This window comes from Cheilinus undulatus, linkage group 20 (genome assembly GCF_018320785.1).
Source record: "Cheilinus undulatus linkage group 20, ASM1832078v1, whole genome shotgun sequence".
Taxonomy (NCBI): Eukaryota; Metazoa; Chordata; class Actinopteri; order Labriformes; family Labridae; genus Cheilinus; species Cheilinus undulatus.
The window spans coordinates 22,294,377-22,319,836 of NC_054884.1; the positions used below are offsets into that span (position 1 = coordinate 22,294,377).

The 25,460-nt window shown below is 38.2% G+C and overlaps 1 protein-coding gene across 1 annotated transcript in view; it reads right to left on the bottom strand.

Moving 5' to 3' along the window:
- Nucleotides 1-3,022: 3,022 nt before the first annotated feature.
- Nucleotides 3,023-25,460, bottom strand: part of cpn1 (carboxypeptidase N, polypeptide 1) — a 29,797-nt gene continuing 7,359 nt past the window's right edge. Inside the window, exons 3-9 of the mRNA XM_041815657.1 lie at nt 21,687-21,842; nt 12,169-12,345; nt 11,935-12,046; nt 7,035-7,174; nt 5,909-6,008; nt 3,640-3,758; nt 3,023-3,469 (exon numbers count right to left, since the gene is read on the bottom strand). Coding sequence (XP_041671591.1) covers nt 3,359-3,469; nt 3,640-3,758; nt 5,909-6,008; nt 7,035-7,174; nt 11,935-12,046; nt 12,169-12,345; nt 21,687-21,842 — 915 coding nt within the window. The 3' untranslated portion in view covers nt 3,023-3,358. The remainder of the gene's footprint in view (nt 3,470-3,639; nt 3,759-5,908; nt 6,009-7,034; nt 7,175-11,934; nt 12,047-12,168; nt 12,346-21,686; nt 21,843-25,460) is intronic.

Genomic DNA, 25,460 nt, shown 5'->3' on the forward strand with positions numbered 1-25,460 from the left:
TCAAGAGCAGTATGTGGGTCTGTTGTTGTCTCACAGTACTGGCTGCCAGTTGATCGTCACTATAATGCTCTGTATGCGGAGAACACATCGGCTGCTGTACAATCAGCTCATTGTGTCTGATCTGAGAAACATCAGCTGTGACAGAGCTCGAGCGGGCAGAGAAAGGAAATTATTGTGAGCATTTATCGTAGATTACTGCACTGCTGATGTCAGTTACTGTGTGATTTATGGTTACTGTGACAGTGGGTTTGATGTTGACTAATCTCAATTGCTTACTGTAATAATGTTTTATTTAAAGATACATTGTTTGAAATTCTGGTGCAGTATATTTACATTTGTTCATATTTGCATTTATCAGAAATTTTCCGCATCCCTCCACTGCAGCATTTACAGATTTATTAATCTGAATGATTACACATTTTTAACATTTTCAAGCAGTGTAAAACAGTTGTATTGACACTTGTGACGATGGAACAGATTTTTTTTTTATTTGTCCTTTGATAACATGCAGCCTACTTGCAAACTAGTTTCCTAAATTTTCCAAAGAACATCGAAATCTTGAGTATTTCTTTACACAAAATAATGTTAGAGATGCATGATGTTGGATTTTTGCTGATATCTGATATAGTGATACTGATACAGATACAAGAACTGAGCTGTTCCTCTTACTGATGGTCTGTTTTTTAAAACAATGTGTTATTCTACAGTAAATAAAATAAGTGTTCTTTTACTTTTTTTAAACTTTTCAGGTAAAATGCATTTTTTTAACAGTAACAGTAAAACCGAGCTTCATCTGACATTTTGAGAGATAAAAACAGCACCATAACCTGCTGGCATATAATGAGTGACATAGAGCACTAAACTAAATTGTGACCCTTTTAATTCAGTTTCACTATCAAAATAATTCTAACCATGCCAATAAGCAAGCCAATATGTATGACTGTAAATATCAGCTGTTTTTGTAATATCCCCAATATGTCTGAATAGGCAGGGTTCCCTTTTAAATGTTTAAGAGGATCGTTGTCCCTTTTCCTGTACAACAGTGACATCAACTGTTCAGTTTTTGTATTGCATGGATTGAGATTTGGAAAATTCTGTTAGTAAGCCATCCATTGTTTCCTTTAGACCAGGGATACTCAACACGTGGCTCTTTTGTGATGATTTGTGTCCCTTTTATGTCTTAATTTTAATATTATTCCCCAAGAAAATCAGTTTGAAAAAAAAACTGACCTCAGTTTGTTTCCATGCTGGTACAGCTGGCTTAAATTGTCAACCTCTCTCTCTCTCTCTCTCTCTCTCTCTATATATATATATATATATATTTCCTTTGCCCTTATTTGCCATTTTTGGCCCCCTCTTTCCTGTTTTTTTTTTGTTTTTTTGTTTTTTTTTTTTACCAATTCTGATCCATTTTACTGCTTTTTGCCACTTACATTCCGTTTTTCCCCTTTTCACCAGTTTTTGACCCCCCCCCCTTTTGAATTTTTTTGCCACTTTTCACCTATTTAAGCCCAGTTTTTGCCACTCTTTGCTGCTTTTTACCCACTTTGCATCCTTCTGCCCAATTTAGCCACTTATCACTCAGTTTCTGGCATGTTATACCAACTTTTTGCTGCTGTTTGACCAGTTTGCCACCTTTAACTTATTTCTTTTGCCACTGTAACTCAATTTGCCGCTTTTCACCTCTTAGATTGTGGCTCTTACAAAGATATTTTTCAACAATTTGGCTCTTTGGTTGAGCAGGGTTGAATAACACAGCCTTAGGCTGTTATTAGTTACTCATCACACTGATTAGAGTGAGACTAAGACCAATAATTGATCAAAAGCTTCAACAAAGGTAGCACATCTCAAAATCCAAGTTTTGTGGACAAAATGCAAATATTTCACTGCTTTATTTGGCTCACATCACAATAAACAAAACCGTAGTACTGGGATTATTCATTACAAGGCTCATTACATTAAAAGTAAAATGTCATTAATAGCTCTGGTACTATTTGTTGTTGTGTTGTAGAATCCTGTTATGATTTGTTATTAGCTCTGGCAGATTTATGGTTGAGGATGAACTTATTAGCCCTACAATGAAAATTTTATTTAGTATTGCCCAAGTGCTGTTTAACAGAGCAAGACGTTCTTAACACAGCTTTACAAATCCTAGTATTATTTAGGATGCTTACATTATTGTACTTTGCACACAGAAACAAAATTGTTGCACAAAATAACAAAAACTATCAGGGTTGAAATTATTACAATTGGGCTCTTTGCTGAGCCATAACATAATCCACTGTTCTGCAATGGTGTGCTTTAACTTTGTCATTTTAAAACCTGTTAAATCAGGTTAAAGCTGAGGGCCATCCATCCACAGTACAGAACAAGCCTGGCAGAAGGTAAGAAGATTTCAAAGACTCTGGAAAGAAAACTAGTGAGAGGTGTGTACCAACTGCCAAGACTCTAGTGAATGACTTAGCCAAGTCAGGAGTTATAGTCTCAAAGAAGACAAACACTAGAGACCTGCACAGAAATGGACTAAGAGCTTGTAGACTGAGGAAAAACTCCTCTTCTGCAAAAGAGACACAATTTTAATCCAGGCTGGAGTACACTAAGGATGACATGGAGAGAGATTCTGCATACTGGAAGCATGTCCTTCGGTCAGATGAGACTAAACCAGAACTCTTTGGCTACAGAGACGTTTCTTATGTTGGAAAAAGAAGGGAGAGGCGAGAATTCCTTTTGATTTAATCCTAAGCCAGTGATTTCTAACCTGGGGTCAAATCATGATGACGCACTTAATAAACAGCTTTATACAATGGTCTTCCGGTAAAAAAAACTTCCTCAGGGTTTTATCAATGAAACACTGAAATCGATGTTGATTTTTGGCAACAATAAGACGATATGACTTTTCGTTCAGGTCTTGGGGGGCTCAGCTTGTCTTTGAAACGAGTAGGGGGGGCTCCAAGGAAAAATGGTTGGGACCCACTGTTCCAAGCAATAGTGATCAAATATAATCAAACACAATACAAAGATGAAATATCACCAGCTGACACATCCTTTTATTTCACTTTCAGTTTCATCAAATTTTATAAACCAGGAACGTCCTTTACAAATACAGTATAGCTGTGTTCATACAAATCAATGCTGTTACATAAATACTAATAAATCAGACACACCGCTTATATTTATCAGCAACAAACAAACAAAACACAGATGGTTGAAATACACAATGATAGGACTAAAATGATAAAATAACAGACATTTTTACGGTCAATTATATCTCCAAAATTTGTCTGTGTATGTGTGTGGGCTGGTGCGTGTTTTATGTATATATCTTCTGTGTAGAAATTTTCACAATTTAGTCCATGTCTCATCTGGGGCCGAGTTTTAACCTGGACTTAGGAGAGGAGAGGTTCTTCTTGCCGTTGTGGGGCTTCACTTTCAGGTTTTGTTTTGGTGCCGATTTCAAGTAAAAGTGGAGCTGAGAGGAGAGAGAAGAATAATGAGGTGTGGGTGGTGAGGTGGGTTTTCAGTTTACAGGAATAGATAGACATGAAAACCTAAAGTATGCTTTTTCTAATGTAAAAGAGTCAGTGAGCTTTTATATTGTTGTTTTATGACGCCCAGTCCATAAACCCTCTAGTAACACACCTGTATGGCCTCAGCTGGTCCCACCGTGACGGTGCTGGTGGAGGCGACGTGGCCTGGAGCAGATGCCGTCACAGTGTAGGTGCCTGGTAAAAGAAGTCTGAAATAGTCGCCATCCACCCCTGGAAATTTACAATCACAGGAAAACATGATTTATCTAATCAAAACATTTCATACTTAATTCTTTAATCATTTCTATTAAAAGTATCCAAACACTTTTATTAAATTAAAGTCTGTGGATAAAGGCAAAAAGTAAAAGTAGGCAAAAATCTCCTTAGTGCTCCTGTAAGGAGTTTTTAGTTGGATATTAGACTAATATTTATACCGAGGCATCTTTATAAGCAACACAAGCAAAACAATCAACGACAGGACCGGTTTTGGTTTTAAAGTGGCAGGCAAAGTATTTTGCAGCATCTTGCCTAAACAGACTTTCTTTACAGTTTTTAAGGCAAAGATTCCCAGCCAACATCAACACAATCCAAAAGTTCCTCACAAGAGCTTTTAAAGTTAATATTCACTTAGTTATATTTAAATATTTACATATCTAATATTTAAGAAGGTAAGTTTGGTCCAATATCACCATTGTTATACAGCGGCAAATTAAAGCAAATGTCAGCTGACTCTAGGTGTGTACTTCTCTACAGTACTGTGCATAGGTTTTAGGTATAAAGGATGCTAAGGATTCACTGTGGGGTCCGACCTGCCATCACCAAGGGCTGGAGAAGATGTGTAGTGGCAACCAGCGTCAAGTGTCACCTGGTTTATATGTCGCTCAGCAAGTTCAAGCATCTCTTTTGTCTGGGCCTTTTTACCCCTGGTAATATGCCTGGATACTGCCAGCGGTTTTCAGGCCCTTAGGACACTCACAGCCCAGCCAGGGGCTCATGGCAACCCTACTACCTGGCTGGATGGTACCCTAGAACAGGGGTTCCCAGTCTTTTCAGCTCGTGACACCCCAAAAAAGAGCATCTGTGTACAAAGCATGATTAACAAAACTTGCATTTCAGGTACTTTTTGTTACTCTTACTTGCATTTAAGCACATATATCACTTAATAACTATGTTTTGTTTTTAATTTGAACTCATTTTAACAATGTTTTTTAAATTATAGAAATTTTATCTGATTTGAAATCATATATTTTATCTCTTTGTTTAGGGAAACCATCCCATGACCCCCCCCCCCCCCCTCCCCCGCTTCCCCCACTGTCTCACAACCCCCACCATGGGAACCACTGCCCTAGAACATACTTACTCACCACATTTACTCCACCCCAAAGGTGTAGACTTTGTTATTTTTCTAACAGATTATTTTCCCATACCCCTGGTATTATGCAAAGACATCCCGAGCACAACTGGAGTTGTGTCAATCCTCCTTCCAGCCTGCCTTATTTCAGCCTTAATTATGGCCCACATATGCCTAAAAGTTCTACACAGGAGGCCCAGATGGTCTTGCAGTTAGGCTAGGCCTAACTACACAGGCAGCCCAGGTTCAAGTATGGCCTGTGGCTTCTTTTCTGTATGTCTTTTCCCACTCTCCCACTCTATCTGCTCCTTCGCTTTTAAATGTGTATAAAAGCCCAAAAACATGCAATGTATATATGAAAAAGAAAATCTGTACTGTATATGGTCCCTTTTAATGAAATAAATGAATAAATAAAAATCTCCATTTAATATTGAATCAGGAATATGTTAACCTGATTTTATCACTTAAAACTCTACCTGTTTCATGAGCCAAATACAGGTTTGAAATGTCTTAAGTTTATAAGCAAATGAAAATTAATATTGTAAATATCAACTGAAGAAGTAAAGTGAATATTTTTTAATGCAAGTAATGTCAAAAGCTCTAACACTCAACTAACTACACCTGAATCGAAGATGAATAGTTACTGAGTAAATGTAAAATACTGGAAAGCTTTTATGCATGTTGCTTTTTTAAGTGAATTTACCTCACTGGCCACTAGAGGGCTGCTTTTTCCTGCCCAAGTGAGGGTTAACTTACCTTTTCTTCACTTTGAATGTGTAAATGTTCTTAAGTATGTTTTTCCTACACTGATTTGAGATGAACCTTTTTTATAGATATAATGACAAGACTACTCATTGAATTCAATTTTTCTGTTTTTAAATCGAGGTTTATGAAAGGTAAGTACATTAGAGTGTCTTTTATAACAATTAATTCCTCTCTTGCTCAGCTCTGCGGTTAGAAAATAAAGTAAAACAGACAAACACATCTGTTTTACAGTCAACAGAACCTCCAACCCCAAGCCCCATCTCACCACTGGTCACATCATGGTTGATTCCTGCCACTGAGATCTCAGCGTTACCGATGGGGTTGTTGTTTTCATCAAAGACCATGCCTTTTATCCCATGATGCACCTGAAAAAAATGATACATTAAGTTTAAATGTATTAAAAGGTATTAAATTAAAGCATTTTTTATATTTTAGATATTTTTAAAATAATTTTAAATTCTTTAAGAGATTAAAACATTGGTTGTGATATGTGCTGGTCACAGATGAGAATGTATTGTTACAATTGTCCTCATGTTTTCAGATTATAATGAAACCGATATTATCAGTGTATGTATTAATTTAATTCTTGTATGTAATGCATGTTATTTCCATGTTTTTGGTGTCTCAAGCTCTGCAGCATAGCAGTGTTTACATGCTGCATCACGTTATTGGCACTTCTTGCGTCGCTCATGAGTCTGCTGTAACATTTGAACACTTTTTGTCGTCATTTGCTCAACTCATGTCGACACTACTGCGTTGAAACAAAACACAATTTCTCAAAATCTTCACTTGCTTTGGCTGTGTTTAAACACTCCTCTTCTTCAGCTACTGGTGTTGGGAAAGAGGAGCTAAAAGTTATTAGCAGACACTCCTGATAAAAACAGCATTCCAAGATATTTCTAAACTGTATTTAACCTGTATTGCTGTATTAATTGTGTTGCAAAATATTTCTAACTTTCATTTCTAATAATTGGTTCACAGGTCTGCAGCATGTAAACCGTTAACAAATGCTGAGCAGTATTTACAGGCGCTTTCATTCAATCTGTTGGATGACTGCTGCTAGTAATGCTATTATTAGCGGGGAAACTGTATTTCTTGGCACTCAGAGAATTCAGGATAAAGGAGATGTTGTTCCTAATCCTAGAGAGCTTTTCATGCTTGGCAAAAAAGGTGAAAGTCAGTTTGCTTGTATTACACTGACTTTCTTGTAGCTAATTAAAGGTTTCATTATCCAAGGAGGATAAGCCAATAGCATAAAAGAAGCCAAGGATTGCACTCATGACTCTAGCTGGTCAGATTTCTTGATTGGTGTATTTCTGGGATTCTGGTTGGACTCAGTAGCCCTACAGTTTAACCAAAAAATGAGTGTTTTTTTTTTGTTTTTTTTTTACCTGCTCAAGGTATGAAACCAGCGCTTCCCGGTTTCCCAGCCATTCTCTGGGCAGCGCTGACGCTGGAGGGAACTTATCACAGCTCAGCTCCAAGGTGATCTCGAAACAGTTGCTGTATAGGTAGTTAAAGTCCTGCATGCCTGAAAAAACAGAAAAGGAAAAGACATGTCACTTCAGATTTAAGGGAAGATCTTTAAAACAGGAAATACACATTTTTAGCTCTAAGAGGCAGCTTTTCTAACACAGCTTTGCTGCTTTATCAGCCCCCTTTCTAAAATGCTTAAAGGGTATGATAATAGAGGATAAGATTCTTGGAATGATGCTTGGAAAAGCAGAAAAGCATCAAGCATCTGTAAAAGAGTGAAAGCAAGTCAGCTCATGAAATTAAGCAGGGCCCACATATCCCCCTCCCCATACCATAAATTTAAATGATCAACACTGTGTCCCAAGAACAACATAAATGTGTAATAAACTATCTTGCAGAGAAGTACAGCAGTTTTGGCAGATTAAAGATGAGGAAAGTGATAAAAATCCTCTCTATTAGGACACATCATTTTTCCATCATGTTGTATCTATAGCTTTATAGCTGACAAATACAAAAGGAAACTCAAAATGCTAATTTTCTGTGCTGGAAAGAGTTTTGTCTTTGACAGGAATGCAAAAAAGATCTCCTCTAAAATGTACCAAAGTTTGAGGCATGTAGGGCGCTAGGCAGCCACAGTCGTGCTCAACAGGAACTCTCTAGTCTGGTCCTTTTCATCCCTGGTAATACACCAAGAGACCGAAGGGTGGTGGACTAATGTTGTCGTACAGTGTAGGTTTTTGGGTTGTCCATCTGTAGGTTTGATCTTAAAAGTGTGACATTTCAAGGAACTCTGAGCAACAAATGTCCCTCTAAGTCAAGGGTAAACTGATCAGGTTTTGTTGAACAAAGGTGTGTATTATGTAATTGGACTCCCATACACCTCACTAGCTCTGTAATCCAACGTTTACTACAAAACATGCACATAACACCTTAAAATAATGAGAATTCTCTCAGTCTCACTACTAAAGAAACCACCCCAGCCCTTCTTCTTGACCCAACCACTGCTATGCTGTAGTTGTAGCTCTTATCTCCAGACAAATGTTTAAATCACTAGACTTTACTCTTTACTTTCAAACCTCAAAGAAAATGTCTCAGTTCAGCTGTTTTCATGTTCTTTAAATGATCTATTTGGACACAAACTTTGCAATAAACTATTTTTTAATTAAAAAAAACAGAATGCATGTAAATCCAAACAGGGAGGGAAAGTTCATAGGAGACCTCATAGACCATGACATAACACTTGGAGCAAAAGAAGCTGTTAAAGTAAACATAACGTGCTCATACCAATAGCAACTGAGGGCGTTTATTTCTTAAGCTTTCATGACTCAACCGAAAAGCTTAAAAGGATTCACATTCCCAAAAATATAATCCAGACCAGCCCTGACCAGGACTCCCAGAACAAAGAGGTGGGTGCTGTTATTGCTGGTGATATAGATTAACTGAGCTGAAACTGAAAACATGCCCAGACACTTTTTAAGAAGTTGGTGCAGTGTGGCTTCCAAGAAGTCAATGGCAACGCATTACAGTAAATATTCATCAGATCTTACAACAAAGACCTTTTTTTTTCTAACTCATAAACCAAGTGAAGCATGGTGGAGGCTGTGACTTGAAAGTGGCCAGTATTCATAGAACTTCTCATAGTCTATAGACAGCCAATACCAATAAATGACATTAATATTCCCCCAAACCAACATAACAGATCCACAAAGCACGTCTATGAAATTTATGGTGGACAAATAAAGGCTAAATTGTAATTGTTAACTTCTTTGACATATTTATTATTACTGGCAGTAGGTACAGAGCAAAAGCTTTTTAATGGCTACAAGACCAGACATACTGGAGGACATTAAAAGACAGTCAAACTGCGGTTGTACATTTTATAAAGGCAGTATCAGCTTTTTTTGTTTTAGCCTAGTAATCCCCTCTCTCCAAACAGATACAAAAATATAAAAAAAAAAGAGAATCTGAAGGGCAGGATTATCTAAAGACTGGCGACCTAAGTTTAAACAGGCACCTAAAACCCTCCTGCTATCTGATGTCAGTACAAGTTGATTTTAAAGCTCCAGTGAGGAGTTTTTGCTGGTTATGGAAGAAGCCAATAAAAAATTGGACATTTCTATGTCGTAATTTACAATGTCTGAAACTTCTGACGGATATTAAAATATTAAACAATATGCTGCGGAAAAGGTTTTTTTTTTTTTGCATTCTCTGTGGAGAAAATCTAAGAAGAGTGATGCACTTGACAATAAAGTAGGCAGGATATTTCTTTCTGGTGAAAAAAAAAAAAAAACTTTTACTCTGAAAAGCTAAAACTTTCACTGGGGTCCCTCAAAGTTTCTCACTGGAGCTTAAATCTCTACCAAAGGGTGTTCTCACATGCTGATGCCCTCTCTTAGTATCAGTTCTTTATGCATTCTAGTGACCGTGAATTCATCACTGAAATTTAGCTGAAACCAAGTCAGTCCATACAAGCATTCCTTCTACCATTTTACAATGGGTTAAAATATGCAGCCAAGGTCAAGCTCAACAGCATCTCTTTGCCCGGGGCCTTTTCACCCCAGGTAATACGTCTGGAGTCTGCAAGCTATTTTCAGGCCCTTGGGACATTCACAGCACAACCAAGAGCTCGTGGAAACCTTAGTACTCATCCGTACGCTACCCTGGGCCGTGATTACTCACCACAGCTACCTTACTCTGCCCCTAAAGTGTAGACTTTGCTACTTTTTCAACAGATTATTTCCCTATGCAAGAACATCCAGAGCATGACCGGGTTTATTTCAGTCCTAGTTCCTGCCTGGTGGTGCCCTAAGGCAGCTTACTCGCCACATCAACGCCTTACCTCAGCCTCAATTTTTTTGCCCAAACATGCCTAAAGGTTCTGCACAGTACTTTACATAGAGCAAGAATGGTTAAAGGGATACTTCAACATTTTGGCAAATTCGCCCATTGCCATAATCCCTATAGTCTTAGTAATAGGTTCGTTACCTTCAGTTGTCGGTGCAAACTATTTTTAGATTGCCGCTGCCGAGTTCGGACCTGCTGTGCCAACTCAATGTAAGCAGACGGTATTCCAGCTTTCTCTCATCAAACTCATCAAATACACAATCCAACAACTCCAAAACGCTCTCGTGGATAAGTTGTGACCTGTACATTCACCACGCTATGAAATAATCATGGAACATTACGAGACGGAGATGTTTTAAAGCTAAATGCAAAACCGGAACTACACTGCACTGTGTCACTCCGCCCAGTGGTTTACTCAAGAAATAGTTCCAAGTATTTGCTTCATGTGTCGTAATGTTACATAATTATACGTTATTATTTGGTGGTGGTGAATGTACAGGTCACAACTTGTCCACGAGGGCGTTTTGGAGTTGTTGGATTGTGTATTTGATGAGTTTGGTGAGGGAAAGCCGGAATACCGTCTGCTTAAATTGAGTTGGCACAGCAGGTCCGAACTCGGCAGCGGCCGATCTAAAAATAGCTTGCACCGACAACTGAAGGTAACGAACCTATTACTAAGACTATAGGGATTATGGCAATGGGCGAATTTGCCAAAATGTTGAAGTATCCCTTTAAGAATTCCCCTTCCAATACTTCAACAATTAGTGTCTTAATTTCCAAGGGGCTTCCAGTGTTGCTACTGGTTTCCAGTAAAACTAAGCCCCGCCCGTAGCTACAGCCTCGTTCTCCAAAATTAAGTCAGATGACAGCATATGACTTGTATTAAAAATAAATACATAGAGAACAAAACGTGCAGTTTTACATTTGACATATGTGGTTATTTTGCCAACCTGAGCAGCTTATTTAAAGGGTCAGTGGAAGTGCAGCTGTTGGTGTAGGTTACATCAGGTGAAGAGGTCAAAGTCAAGAGGAGAGTACAGCAGAGGCCTCAGAGTGAGTCACAGAGTTCATGACCACAGTGGGAACGAGTGCCTCGCAATCCTCACATGCTGAAGTCTGTGCCAGTGGCTGGTGGCCTTGACATGCTTTGAAACGCTTAGATATTTTCTTGCACAAACTTAGATGAGCTGACTGATACCAATGTCATGCACATTTGAAAAAGTGCCACAGAAAAGCCAACTTGATCTCTCAGAATAATGTGACATGACCAGGAATCAATTCTAAACCCAGGCTTAATTTTAAGGATAGTTGCATGTAGCACAGTCTTTTCTTTCTCAAATGGGATACATAATGGACAGATGGATGCATGATGGATGGAATTAGTGTGGTGTAAACCTAATGTGCTCTTTTTACTTCTGTTAATTATGTTGGGGTTTCAAAACATAAAATGTTTATTTGCTAAGATTATCATGCAGAACATATTTGCAAATTCAAGAAATATTGTTTGAAACAGATATTTTTTTCTGCTTGTATTCAGCTGACTTTTTAAAGGTGCACAAAATGATGCAAAAAGCATATTCAAGGTAACATCTGACAGAATTTTAAAGATTGAAAATGTTATGATCAACTCAGATAACATGGGGCAATGAGTAATTCCACAACATAGCTCAAAGCTAGCATCAAACCACTTTTATTCTTTGCAAATAATGGGTAATTTTTCAGATAAGAAATCCACTTTAACAAAGTTTGGTCATTTTTAGTGGGATGCATTTTCACACAGTAAGTTAACAAGAAATATATTAGCTTCTTTGAACCATGCATTAAGGTTTTTAAAAATGGTTTGTTTTGCCTTCAGTCCCAAAAATATCCCCAAGTCTCTTTTAGAAGCTTTAGTCAGTTACCAAAACAGGTTAAACACAAAACAGTAAGAAACGCACTCATATAATGCTAAGGAGCAAAGTGTTTGCTTACCTCTAGATAAAGAGTACCAGCTGGCACCGTTGGTGATCCCCTCATCAAAAAAGTCCCCACAGTTCCACCCCTTGTGCATCCAGCTGTGAGCAAACGAGTACGTCCTGGCCAACTGTCATCATGCACAAAACACATGTGCCCAGTCATCCAGATGTTTTAAACACCAAACACTCTAGAAAGTCATGAAAACAGATGTGTGTAGCATTGGAAAAGAGTTTAGAATCTGCTGCGCACCTTTCTGAAGACTTTGTCGTCTGGAGTGGCCGCATACGTCGTTCTCCCTCGAATTCGTGGATCTCTCGATTTGTCAAATGGGTAATTAGCTACCACAGCTCCCCCGTGGAGGTTAGCCGACAGGACAAAATTGTAGTTTTGTATCCATCTAATGACTGCTAAAGTCTCTGGTTCAACCTGTGGAAGACAGTCAATGTAAATCCTATTAGAGCTGTTAAAACACAGTTTTTACATTCTTGAAACACATTGTGAAAGCAAGATTTGTGTACTGGTTAACATGGGTTTCCCTTTGAGATTTGTGCTCATTATTACTTAACCACACTACTAACTCAGTGTGAAGATAATTTTTCATACTTCTGTCACAAAATGACTAGAGGAAAACCCCCCAAAAACACAAGCGCAGCACCAAAGAGCAGGCTACACTAATTTAATCTGCTTTCTTTCTGCTAAAAAGTACTTTGATGTGTGGCTAGCATTGCTTATACAAATTCTTACCTTTATATTGATACACTAGCATTTATGTAATAAGCAAACACTGGTTACATGTTGCTTACTGACACTAATGGTACACTCACTGCTAGAAGTTAACTGTTTTTTTAAATTAAAATCAAGCTAAATATGTGGAAACAAGCTACACTAACATTACCTGCATTTTGGTTAACATACTCTGACTGCTATGAAGCACTTTGAAGTGTGGTTAGCATTGTTGATAAAAACTTTTAAAAAATCATTACTTTTGTGATGAGCAAACACTGCGTACATGTTGCTAGCTTAAGCTAATGGCACACTCACTGCTAGCAGTTCACTGTTTTGTTTTGTTTTTATATGAAATTTAAGCTAGGCACGGAGAAACAAGCTACACTACCATTACCTGCATTTGGCTAACATGACTTGTCTGCTAAAGATTAAAGAGTGGCTAGCATTGTTGTTAAAAAAATGTTAATTCTGCCCATGTGTATCTAGCTTAACTCAAGGTACACTCACTGCTAGCAGTTCACTGCTTAAAAAATAAAACAAACTAAGCATGTAGGAACAAGCTACATTAGCATTACCAGCATTTTGGCTAACATGCTCTCACTGCTAAAAAGAATTTTGATGTTTATTTTTAAAAAATCCTAACTTTTAATTGAAAAATGATTTTTAGCAGACTTGTTTCTTGCTTACTGTGATGGTGTACTCACTGGTGTTTCTTTTTTGAAAATATGACACTCAAGCTAGAATGCAGGAACATGCTACACTAACATCAACTCCATTTTTAACATGCTTTGTCTGCTAAAAGTATTTTGAAGTGCAGCTAACATTGTTTCTGACAAAAAAAGTTAACTTTAAATCATAAAATTAGTTTTATGTAAAACTGCACTGCTCCATTGTTGTTAGCTTAAAATAATGACATACTTGGCACTAGCAGTTCACTGCTTTTTTGAAATAAAATCCAGCAAAGCATAAGCTAAGCTAGCTTTCACTGCATTTTATCAGTCCTCTCCCTGATTCATAGTGGTACACAAACCCTGTTTTATTCCATGTTGAAGGAGAGCTGACCTAAATAGTCAAATATTTGGTGATTCATTCAAAAGAGCCTCATTCCTCTCTCATCAAGACAGTCTGGCTGCAGACTGAACATCTCTGACAGTCACTCTCATAGACTGCTAAGCTATGTAGGTATAAGAAGCTACATAGCTAACGTAGCAGCTTTGTAAACCTAGCTTTAGCCATGTCAGCTGTGTCAGCTATATAGTTATGATAAATTCATTAAGCTAAGAGAATTATGTTTTGTGAATGCGCATGTCTACAGTAGTTGTAACGTGAGCATAATTCAGACTTAATGTGTCAGAAAAAGGATCAAGTACCAAAAAAATAAGCTGTTCAACACAGTTGAGAAGAAAAAGTGGTTAATTATGTGGTTTCTTATGTTGCAACTCAGAATATGGATTAATAAGCCGAAGATATTAGTTGACTACAAGCAAAATCTGATCTGATTCAACAATTCATTAAACAAATCATTTAAATGAAATGCTTAATTTTCTCCACCAGCGACCTTTGGCTAAATATACATTCAGCGCTACCTACATATTCACTGATTTTTCCACTTTAAAACAATAGTTGTTAGTTGTAGCAATATCACATATCATTGCTGTAAAGGCAGCCTTAACAGAGACAAAAATAAATTTATTTTGGGGGAAATTATAGTAACACACTGGTGGGTAGACTGGCTTAGGCCTACTTTGCAGACACCTACAGCTGTACTGGCAGCACTAGTAACAGAAGCATTGTTACATTTGGTATGTTAGCATATTTTCACATGAACTGGGCTGTATTGAAAACTGTCAGCTTTAATTTGTGTGAAATTATTTCATATAAAGTCCATAGAGTACTCCTGATGTTTTAGTGAAACTCTTGTCTGGTTACTGACATTGCTCTTCATCCCAGACATTCCCCAAACACAGAAGTAGATTTACCACATCTGGTTTTCCTTTCACCCAAAACTTCTGGCTTCTCTGCCTGGCCTCTTATCTGGATGCATTTTTTGTTTCTCTGCTTTACTGTATGCAGATTTTGTGTGGCTTTTTTTTCACTTTTGAGTGAGATGATGATGTTGAGAAGATGATGTTTTTAGTAACGTACTGCATCTCATTTTATCTAGACTCCTAATACACTTCCTTCAACAAATTCTTTGTAAACTTTCCTTCCTTCAGTACTCATAATTATAAAAACTACCGACATCCCCTTCCACTACTGGAGCCCTGAGTAGTCAGCCCCACTTTTCCCCCTACTCCAATGCCCATGCCTCACATGCAATACCACATAAATCTTAAATCTTTCAATACCAGCTCAGGCTGCTATTTATTGTCTCTGACAGTATTAACTATCCTCACATGCTCCTAACCATATATCACGCATGGAGCTGAGGGGTAATACCTCTCCTTGAATGAGGTATGTAGGACAATAAACACAGTCTGGTCCAGCTGGAAGATAATCCAAGCCAATCTCAGGCTACTGGCCTTGAAGGCAGCTTTGGAAGCTGGACTTCTGTTTTGAGGTGTTTATTGTCTGTAGATCTTTATATACACTCGTGCAAGCTTTGAAGTCAGAGCTGTCACTATGGTGTTGCCTTACATATGAGGGACGCACACACAACCTCACACATACACATGGATAATCATGTCTTAGTGTTACAAAACTCAAATACCAACCAGACTGTGACAGCTTCAAGACAAATACACAAAAATCTGGACATTCATGATCCTTCAGAAGTTAATTTATAGGCACTTCAAGGTTAGGTTGAACACTGTCAGAGGAAAACAAATATCAATGGTTCATGGTGTTTTTCAGGGGCTGTAGAATTGCGGTATGCAGGGCTTTGAAAAGCCCCTAGTGTTGCCGTGTAGGAGGTGGAAAGTTTTGAAATTGATTCCTGAGAGGAATCATGCATGAAAATTACAACTTTACTGGAACACTTTGCTGTGTGATTTATCATGGAACAGTTTCTATCTTCCTAAGAAAAGAAGTGTTCCCATTCCTCAACATGATGCTTCATGAACCGGCTCATTAAAATGTAGCATGGTTTGCACATGTGTAGCCTGTGAGAATGTAATCCTGAGCGGCATGAATGAAGTATCTGTAACAGTGGCACAGTTACTCTTTTGTGTTGGCCTTTCAGGAGGCAGTCATGTGGGTACACAGGCAGACTGTGACTGGGAAGACTGGTGTTTTAGGTTTCTCAACACTAGAGACCCAAAGGATGAATTAAGAAGAAAAAAAAAAAATAGATGGTGTTAACTTGCTTGAAAAAAGGTTTTATTGACATGTTAAACTTATTTTTCTTTTGACTTACCTATAATTTTGTAAACTTTGTAAAAAATCTACTGGAAACAGCTAAATGCTTGTTTTTAAGAAATGTATCACCTCTTTCTCTCAGGAGTGTCTCAATAATACTGTTTCATTACAGCTACATCCCCTTTAAAGAGACTGGCGCTAGTAGTCTTACAATTAGTGAAATGGGGATCGCCGAGTACAGTGAATGTGTCTGAAGTGATTGTAGTATAAAGATACCTGTGTCTGGAAGATCCAGTCACTGGTTGATCATCATTCCTGGCCACCATTACACCATGAATACAAAAGAACACTCTAAGCAACTAAGAGAAAAGGTTATTGAAAAGTAAAAGTTGGGATGGATACAAAATAAATTTCAAGATATTGAACATACCCTGGAGTTAAGTTAAATCCATCATTAAGAAATGGAAGGAATATGGCACGTGAGTAAATCTACCTAGATCAGGTGGTCCTTACAAACTGAGTGACCATTCAAGTAGACTAGCGAGAGGCAAACAATACACCTATGTCTACTCTGAAGGAATTACAAGCTTCCACAGCTGAGATGGGAGACTGCATATAAAAACTGTTGCCTGGGTTCTTCCCCAGTCAAAGCTTTAAGGGACAGTGGCAAAGAGAAAGCCACTGTTGAAGAAAACCAAAAGGCATGTGGGAGACTCCATAGTCAAGTGGAAGTTCTGTGATCTGATGAGACCAAAATAGTGCTTTTTGGCCAGACAAGACGCTATTATTGGACACATACACACCATCCCCACTGCGAAGCATGGTGGTGGCAGCATCATGCTGTGGGGATACTTCTTGACAGTGGGCCCTGGAAGGCATGTAAAAGTAGATGGTAAAATGACAGCAAAATATAGGAGAATCCTTAAGGACAATCTTATTCAGTATGCAAGAGATCTACAGCTTGGAAGAAGATTTATTTTCCAGTAAGACAATGACCCAAAGCATACAGCCAAACACAGAAATGCTTTAGAGACAACAAGGTTAATGTTCTGCAGTGGCCAAGTCAAAGCCCAGATCTTGATCCAATAGAGAATTTGAGGCTGGACTGTAAAAGGGCTGTTCTTGCCATGAGCAGTTTTGCAAAGAAGAATGGAGTAAAATTGCAGTGTCAAGATGTGCAAGCCTGATTGAGACCTATCCTCACAGACTCAGTGCTGTGATTACAGCCAAAGGTGCATCTCCATTCCAGTTCGTCCCAAAGGTACTCAGTGGGGTAAAGGTCAGGGCTCTGTGCGGGCCAGTTAAATTCTTCCACACTGAACCCATTAAACCATGTCTTTATTGTCCTTGCTTTGTGCACTTAGGCACAGTCACGTTTGAATATAAAAGGGCTTTCCCCAAAGTGTTACCACAAAGTTGGAAGCATAGCATTGTCCAGAATGTCTTTGTATGCTGAAACATTAAGATTGGCCTTCACTGGAGATAAGTGGCCTAGCCCATACCCTGAAAAACAGCCCCGTAATGTTGTCTCTCCTCTACCAAACTTCACAGCTGAAGCTCAAGCTTACAGTCTTTGCGCTTACATTAATGCCAGTGGAAGATTTTTATTCTTAAGTTGTGGAATCAGCAGAGTGCTGTTGACTTTTACAGCGACATAAAGCAGTCACTGACCCCACTGTGTGATTTTAAATGATCTTCCATTACATGACTGTGTGGCTGTTGTTCCTAAACACTTCCATTTTATATTAATATCATTTTAGTTACCTGGGGAATATCTAGCAAGGATAACTTTCATGGACCACCTTATTGCAAAGGTGGCATCCCACTATGCTTGAAGTCACTGAGCTCTTCAGAATGACTCATTTTATATAACCAGTGTTTGTAAATGGAGACCACATGGCTAGGTGCTTGATTTTATATATCTGGCACAACAGGTCTGATTGAAACACCTGGATCCAATAATTAACAGATGTGGCCAAATACTTTTGTCCATAAAATGTGGCTACATGATTAAGCAAAGTACCGTTACGCTTATATATGCTCAATCTGGTCATGAAAACAGGGACTCTTGCACATTGTATATTCAACCTTCTTTGGCCTCTCTTTAATGTTACCCTGTCTTTATAAATTACCAAACTGCAAGAAAATGTACAAAAAAACCTTGTGAATATTAAGCTTGAAAGCCGAAGCCTCTTTTGTGTCTGCTGAAGATAAAACAGCTGTAGTTGGGACTTCCTCAAGGACCTGACCTTTATACTTAAAATATTCTCTTCTGTCAGTTATCACCCATAGTTTAACAGCACATGCTTTCATCCTAACTTTTCCATATTTCAATTAAGTGATTTGAAATACTAAGTGCACAGTGAGATACAAAACAGACTGCAGCCATGTACTACTGAGCCACAGATGCAACAGATCAGAGTATTTTCTTATTAATAGACATAGTTTATCCTCACAGTGTAATGCAGGTGTGTGCTTCTTATAGTTTTATAAAGGACATGTAGTTACATGTACAGTATCTGACTATGCAGCGTTTAGTGTGTTTATGCCAAGTTTGAAATATTTAAAGGAGTAAAGAATGTATGAAATGGGTGTCAGTGGTCTCATATAGAAAGTAACACATCTAGCAGGACTCTACCACTCATTTATAGTCCACTAGATATTTTACAGTCATCTACAAAATTTTTGTGTATTGTATTTACATTAAAGCACTGAACTACACATTCACTATTTATCTATTCTAATCTGCTCTATTACAGGTGTATAATGTGCTTTAAAATGTTATTTTTTAATGTAGTTACTGATAAGATAAGAGTGAAACTCATCTATATTTTACAAAAAATAGTGAATAGTCTAATAAATAAATTCATAAGTATGAAGCAGAACATGGCTTCTCATTTCCACCCTATTTATTTGTATGAGAAAAGAGACCAGTATCCAGAAAATTTAGGTAGAACATTTTCCATTATTTACCGCAACTAACACAAGCAAGGGACAAGATCAACAAGTGATCAAATGTACAACTCTGTCCACAGATGGCGCAAAAATCAATGCAAAACCAAAGGTCTTCACAAGAACTTTACAAGTAAACTACAACTACCACATGGCAGCCACATATCAGCAAAATATACAATTGCTGGAAAGTGAAAGTACAGCGATCTTGAAGGGCTCAGGTGGTTTTGTGGTAGTGTGATTCTTACAAACCTTTATCAGCAAGAGATGTACATGATGCCCAGTGACTTTGACCTTGAAAATCTCACTGCTTTATGCTTGATTCAGTGTACATTTGTGAGAAGTTTAAAGAAAATCCTTCAAAAGCCCTTTTTACACGTGCAACTTTCAGGGTAACCTACCTGTAGATTTCCTTGGCTTGCTTGTTCCCTCTTGTCTCTCACAACAGAAGGTTTACCTGCAGTCTGCCTGTCAGTCAATTTAGGAAAAAATGTAGGAAGCTAGCAGGAAAATTTCATGTTGAAAATATTATGTTGTAAATTTTGGAAATTTTTAGGCATTTTGTGCAAGTGTGAAAAAGGCATTTTCTAGAGACATTGCATCACAGTCCTGCATAGGCCCAGTTTTAGAAACCTGCATCTGCCTGCACCCGAAGAGCTCAGAACTGAGACCCAAAGCATTACCTGCAATTTTTCCCATTTCATCCAGACCAATTAATTAAAGAGTGTCACCTGACCTAAACACAATGTTACATACAGCCACTCACTTTCATTTAGAGTGCTTTATTTTTCAGATTCTGTGCAGCTAGGCTACTGCATATCCCCTGATATTTATAGGCTTGTGCTTGGTTGTGCACACAGGTGCACCAGTTAAAAAGCCTACAATGGTGCCTCTTCTTTCTCTTACATTTGTAGATATGTATGAAATTATATATATATGCGTGCATGCATAAATACATCAATGAATACATGCTTCAGTTGAAGCAATTGCCCACTTATATATAGTATAACCTGGACTGGAAAAGAAATGAATAAAACTTAAAACTTGCAACAGAGCACCACATAGGCTCTTTGAGAGTGATTCTCTCTCCTACAGCACATTTGCCAAAGAACAAGTCCTCATACAAGATAATAAAAAGGTAACAGAGGGAAAATGTACCTGAAAATACCTCAAAGTTTCAAGGAACTAGCTCCTGACAGTATTCCCTTATCTAGATGTAAAAATAATGGTACTCATTAGTTTATAGCCTTCTTTTTTTTCACCTGGTACCTGTGCTCTTACATGCAAAATCATAAAACTATTTTTTTCTACCCGCAGCTGAACGTTTTTGCATGTCACCAAACCAGATGCAGGACTTTTCATCGCACTCAAGGGATAGAGCATAGGGCTTGATGACCTTGACCTTTCACCAACAACTGCCAAAAACGAACCACTATAACTTTGAGTCAGAGTGGACATTTGTCCAAAATTTGAAGACAATCCCTCAAATTATACCAGAGATAACATGCTCATAAGCAGGGGTGAACATAATGCTTAATGACCTTTGCCTCTGAAATATGACCTCCAAAATGTAATCAGTCCATCCTTTGGTCAGTGTGGACGTTTTTGCACAGTTTGAAGAAAATCTCCCACAGCATACTTGAGATATTTACTTTAACATGATGGACCAGAACACAAGGAATGAGCATGAGGCCCTTTACTTTGACATTTGACCACCATATTACATTTCATTCATTTGTCAGAGTAGGCATTTGAAGAAGTTTAAAGAAGTGTTTTCAAGATCACAAGAATTGCTCTATCTGACAGACAAAGGTAAGGATGTACTGTACGTACGGATGGACAGACCAGAAACTCCAAAACATAATTCCTCAGCTATATCCGGCATAAATACACCTCCATTTATTTTACACGTGATCCATTTTGTCAGTAGAACTTCTTATAATCTACTTTAAGTGTCAGATTTAGCTATAATGCTTTGTAAGTCATTATTGCTTGTACTTGTTCCTAATGCTTGTAATGGAACAGTTCTGCATCAGGGTAAATCCTTCAATACATGCAACAAAGAGGTGAAATCGACTGAATTTACAGGTTTGTATACTCTGTAGATTGACATGCAGTCTCATATGAAGCTAGCAGATAACATCTACCCTCTGAGACCACAGAGCAGGTCAGTTCAGACTCTCATGGTGGTGACAAAAAGACAAAAATGTTTAGCTGAAGCTTTAAATCTTTATAGACAGTGCCAAGAGTACCCTGCGTATGCTTTGGGAGATACTTCAGGTATTTTTTGTTGCACTTTTGTTCCACCCCAAAATCTGGAATGAGCACAGCTGCCCCTTTGCCCTCTTGTATCATAATGCAAAGACAAAAGAGAGTGGCGCCTGTTTGACCCAGAGAACAAAATATTTATGTGAGGAGGTATAGGGTGTTTGAGTACTGTAAGCAAACACACCCATCCAGAAAGGTCAGACTGCACAGGTACACAAATATATACAATATGAACAGAAAGCCTACTGAACCATTTAGTTTTCCTACTAGCTGTTTAATTTTATGGGCAGTTTCTTTATACTGAGGAGGGACCTGATCCAGTGCAAAAATCTCTGTGTAAATAATGTGCAAGCCAAGATAACTCAGCTATGGTCATTATTTAACTCCATTTTCAAATATTAAGCATACTCACACAAGCATGAGAAATGTACTCATCCATCTGATCCCACCTTCCTTCCATACAGGCACAAACATGAATACACACTGGCACCCACACGTTAATATAAGCGTGGCTGTACACAGACCTGTTGTTCCCAGTTGTCAGGCAGGGGCAGGTGGTGGTTTCTTCCGTTGGTCTTCTCGTAGTAGTACATGAGGGCGTTCAGGTCAGGAAAGTTCCGGTTCAAATCAATATCTCTGGAGTTTCCTCGACCCACCAGGTAGCCATTGAACTCTGGACCCTGTTGGAAAAGAATCAATCATTCAGTTTTGGCTTCTTGGGGGTTTTGTTACAGCTTTAAAAGCTTTGAATTCATATTGCTTGGAAGGAGAACTGGTGTTCCATTGATCGAGTGTAACAACAGTAAATTATTTTTAGCAGTTATTTTTCCAGACATAAACTTTACTTCACAATGACTTCTTTGTTTCTTCTGACTCCACACATATGCCAAATACCCAACTAAAAAAAACCTTTATTAGACATTTAAACTACAAAAACAAGGTAAAATTCCAAGGGACTGTGTCTTGGGTAAAATAGTAAGCACACATGATGTATACTGTAAGGATTTTACTGAGTCATTTGGGTGTAATATAAAGAAAGTTGGTAAGGATATCATCTTAGATCTCAAACAGTTTCATGTATTCGTAAAAATGTCCTGAGAGCTGTGATATAATGGTGTGACGAATCAAAATGACTTTGGTGATCCCTTTTTAAGCGTTGTACCATCAACAGGGGGAAATCAAAATGTATTTTATGCATTGTAAGTTATCAGGTTTATCTGAAATCGTTCACTTTATATATCTTACACCAAGTATGAAGTCACATCAAGTAAAGTGTGTTGAATTCAAAGTTTACAATTTACATTTGCAAGAAATGCTGCTCTTCAGACTGTACAATGGCAAAGCACACCAGACATTCAAGAAGTGGTGTACGAATACAAGTAATCAGTCTATTTCCTTTCATGGAGGGTCATGGCGATGAAGTGGAGGGCTTTCTGGGGCCCAGCCACATAGGTTGGGCTATGTAAGTTAGCAAAAACATGTTTCACCCTAAATTTGAGCTGCTTTAACCAAGTAATATATATTCAAAATTACTTCTAAAAAGAGGAAAAAATATATTTTTTAAATTTTACTGTGAAAGAACACCATTCTGTGTTAAGGAATCTTGTAATGGGGCGCAGGTGGCCTAGTGGTTTAAGGCACGCCCCACATACGCGGACAGCCCAAGTTCAAATCTGGCCTGAGGCCCTTTCTCTCCTCCGCTCTCGTCCCTATTTCCGACTCTATCCACTATCCTCCTCTATCAAATAAAGGCACACAAATGCCCCTTAAAAAAAAAATCTTAAAAAATAAAAAATAAATAAGAAGGAAGTCTTGTATTAGGAAAATGTTCTCTTAGGAAACAGCAGTATCATTTCCATGTCTAGTTTGATTTCATGTAGTGATGGGTTGTTCATGAATGAGTCGGTCCAAAGAGCCAGCTTTTTTATGTTAACAAAAAGGTCCGATCCTTTTGAGAGCTGTTTTACATCATTATTAGTACGACTATTATTATTTTATATATTTTGTGCATGTATGTGTGTTATGTGAGTGATTAGTTACTGGAATTTTTGTTCCCTCTTTTACATCAATACCATACTCACTGTGTGTGTTTTTATTTATAATCTGGTCTTGTCCATCCACAAGCGAAGGTGTACGCTATTTACAATAAGTAAATATTATATTATTATTGTTATTTTTAGTATTGCTAATTTTGTTGATATTGTACTCAGGTATTGTTTTGCTCACTTTATTTCCTACTTCGCTGTTGCTGAGCTGTTGTGATGACCAAATTTCCCCCGACGGGGGCTCAATAAAAGTTTATCTTATCTTATCTTATTAGTAGGGATGTTCTTTTCTCCACACTACCACAGGCAAACACGCATTGAGAACTCATACTTAATGTTGTAACTTTGATGTTTCATATCAGGTGTGTCATACAGCCAAACCAGTGAGTAGATATCATCAACCCTGCAAGGTGTTTTGGGGACAGTATATTTTTAAAATGATAATACGATGCTTTCATTGATTAAAAAAATTAAGCACAACCGGAGTGAAATACCAGCACAAATATCATTCATACGTCATGTCATTGCTAAATTTGGTCAAATGAAGCCAAAATGATAACAAATGAAGAGCTATTTGGGAGCTGAATAAGCCAGCTCTTCCTGGTGAGCTGAGCCAAATGATCCACATCACTAAAAAGAGCTTAAATTCCCATCACCAGTTTCCTGCATTCAGACCTGCAAATTCAACTTTTTCCGCCTGTCCTGCATTACGGCTGTGCAGCGCCTTGCTCTGACTAATGGCGAGTGACCTCACCACCTCATCAGAAACATGCCTGGAGCCCAGCGCAGTGCAGCCCTGAGCATCTGCAGACTCAAGATCACAGGAGAACTACAAGTTCATGCAGGAAGAGTATGTAAACACATTTTAGTTTGATTTGTCATTCATGTCAACATTGTTCCATGATTTTTTTTTTCTTCTGGCATGGGTGAGTATAACCTTGTAAAGCTGATGGATTCCCCCGTTTCCTTGTTTCTCTCTGGTGAATCCATCTTGCAAAGCTCCCATCTGAACAGTTTGGGCCCAGTTAGAAAGTGACAGGACCAATCAGCATCGAGGGGTAGTTGGGGCGTGGCAGTCATGACGTAAGCAAGCAGCGACAAGAGGCCCGTGCAATTATGGCGGAAGAGATTAGCGTGGATGCTGCTATAGCGTCATTTTTATCAGAACTTGACAAAATTTCTTCGTTAAAAGAAGAACAAAGAACAGCAGTGAATTGTTTTCTTTTCAAAAACGACAAAAGTCGTGTACTGACATGTCTACAGTTTGCGTTACGCAGTTCTCTATGGAGTTTACACCTCAGTAGTGGTGCACCTCAGTAGTAGTTATGTCACCTGTTTTGTTGTTCTGATTGGCCCATAAAGATGTGACAGACAGAACGTTCAACCAATTACCCTCTGAATTTTTTTTCAAAAGCTCTGCCCTTTCCCAAACAACATCTACGGAAGGTTTTCCACCTCCATCTGGCATGTCAGGTTAGGGTGAGTACATAAGGACTTTAAATTGTTTGTTTTCTGTAAATGATGCATGATCATGTAAAATTCTGTGGTTTTTCATCTCAAGTCAACTATTCTTTGCCAATGGCGCCATAGTAGCTCTGTGACCCACTGACTGACCGGTGGCCTGGTGCATGTGCTGCAGCACGGAATGTGATGTCAATATTTTGGTGATTTACTACCATGAGTCCGTCCAAAATTTTCTTTGTTTGACGCCATCCACATTGTTCATATGAATATTCACCACCTAAATTGGCCATGTGCTGTGTTACGTAGATAAACAACCCCAGCACCAAACAGGAAGTGGGTCGTGAAAATGAAAGACTCCTGCAATAGAACTTCTAGGTAACACAATATTTAATGTGTAATTATTTGATATTTACTTATATAGTAATGTTTTTATTTCCAGCTGGACATTTTGGCCGTTAATATTTTTATATGCCTGACATCTGCCTGTGAAACCTGCTCAAAGACTGATACATACTGACTAATGTAAACTCTACTTTGCATGTTTTTCCAGCCATTTGGATCGCTCTGCTCTACGTAGACTGGCAAATGCTGGCACTGAAAACAGACGTTACATGTATCCTGATTGGAGCGGAGGGGTGCATCTGGGACAAGTCCTCAAGTCTTGGTGAGCAAGGTAAACATGAAACCTTTTTTAACATCTAAATAAATATTAGCTATATCATTGTGAGCATGTTAGCATTCTGATGTTGGTTTAAGCTCAAAGCACAGAAGTGTCTAATTACAGGCTTT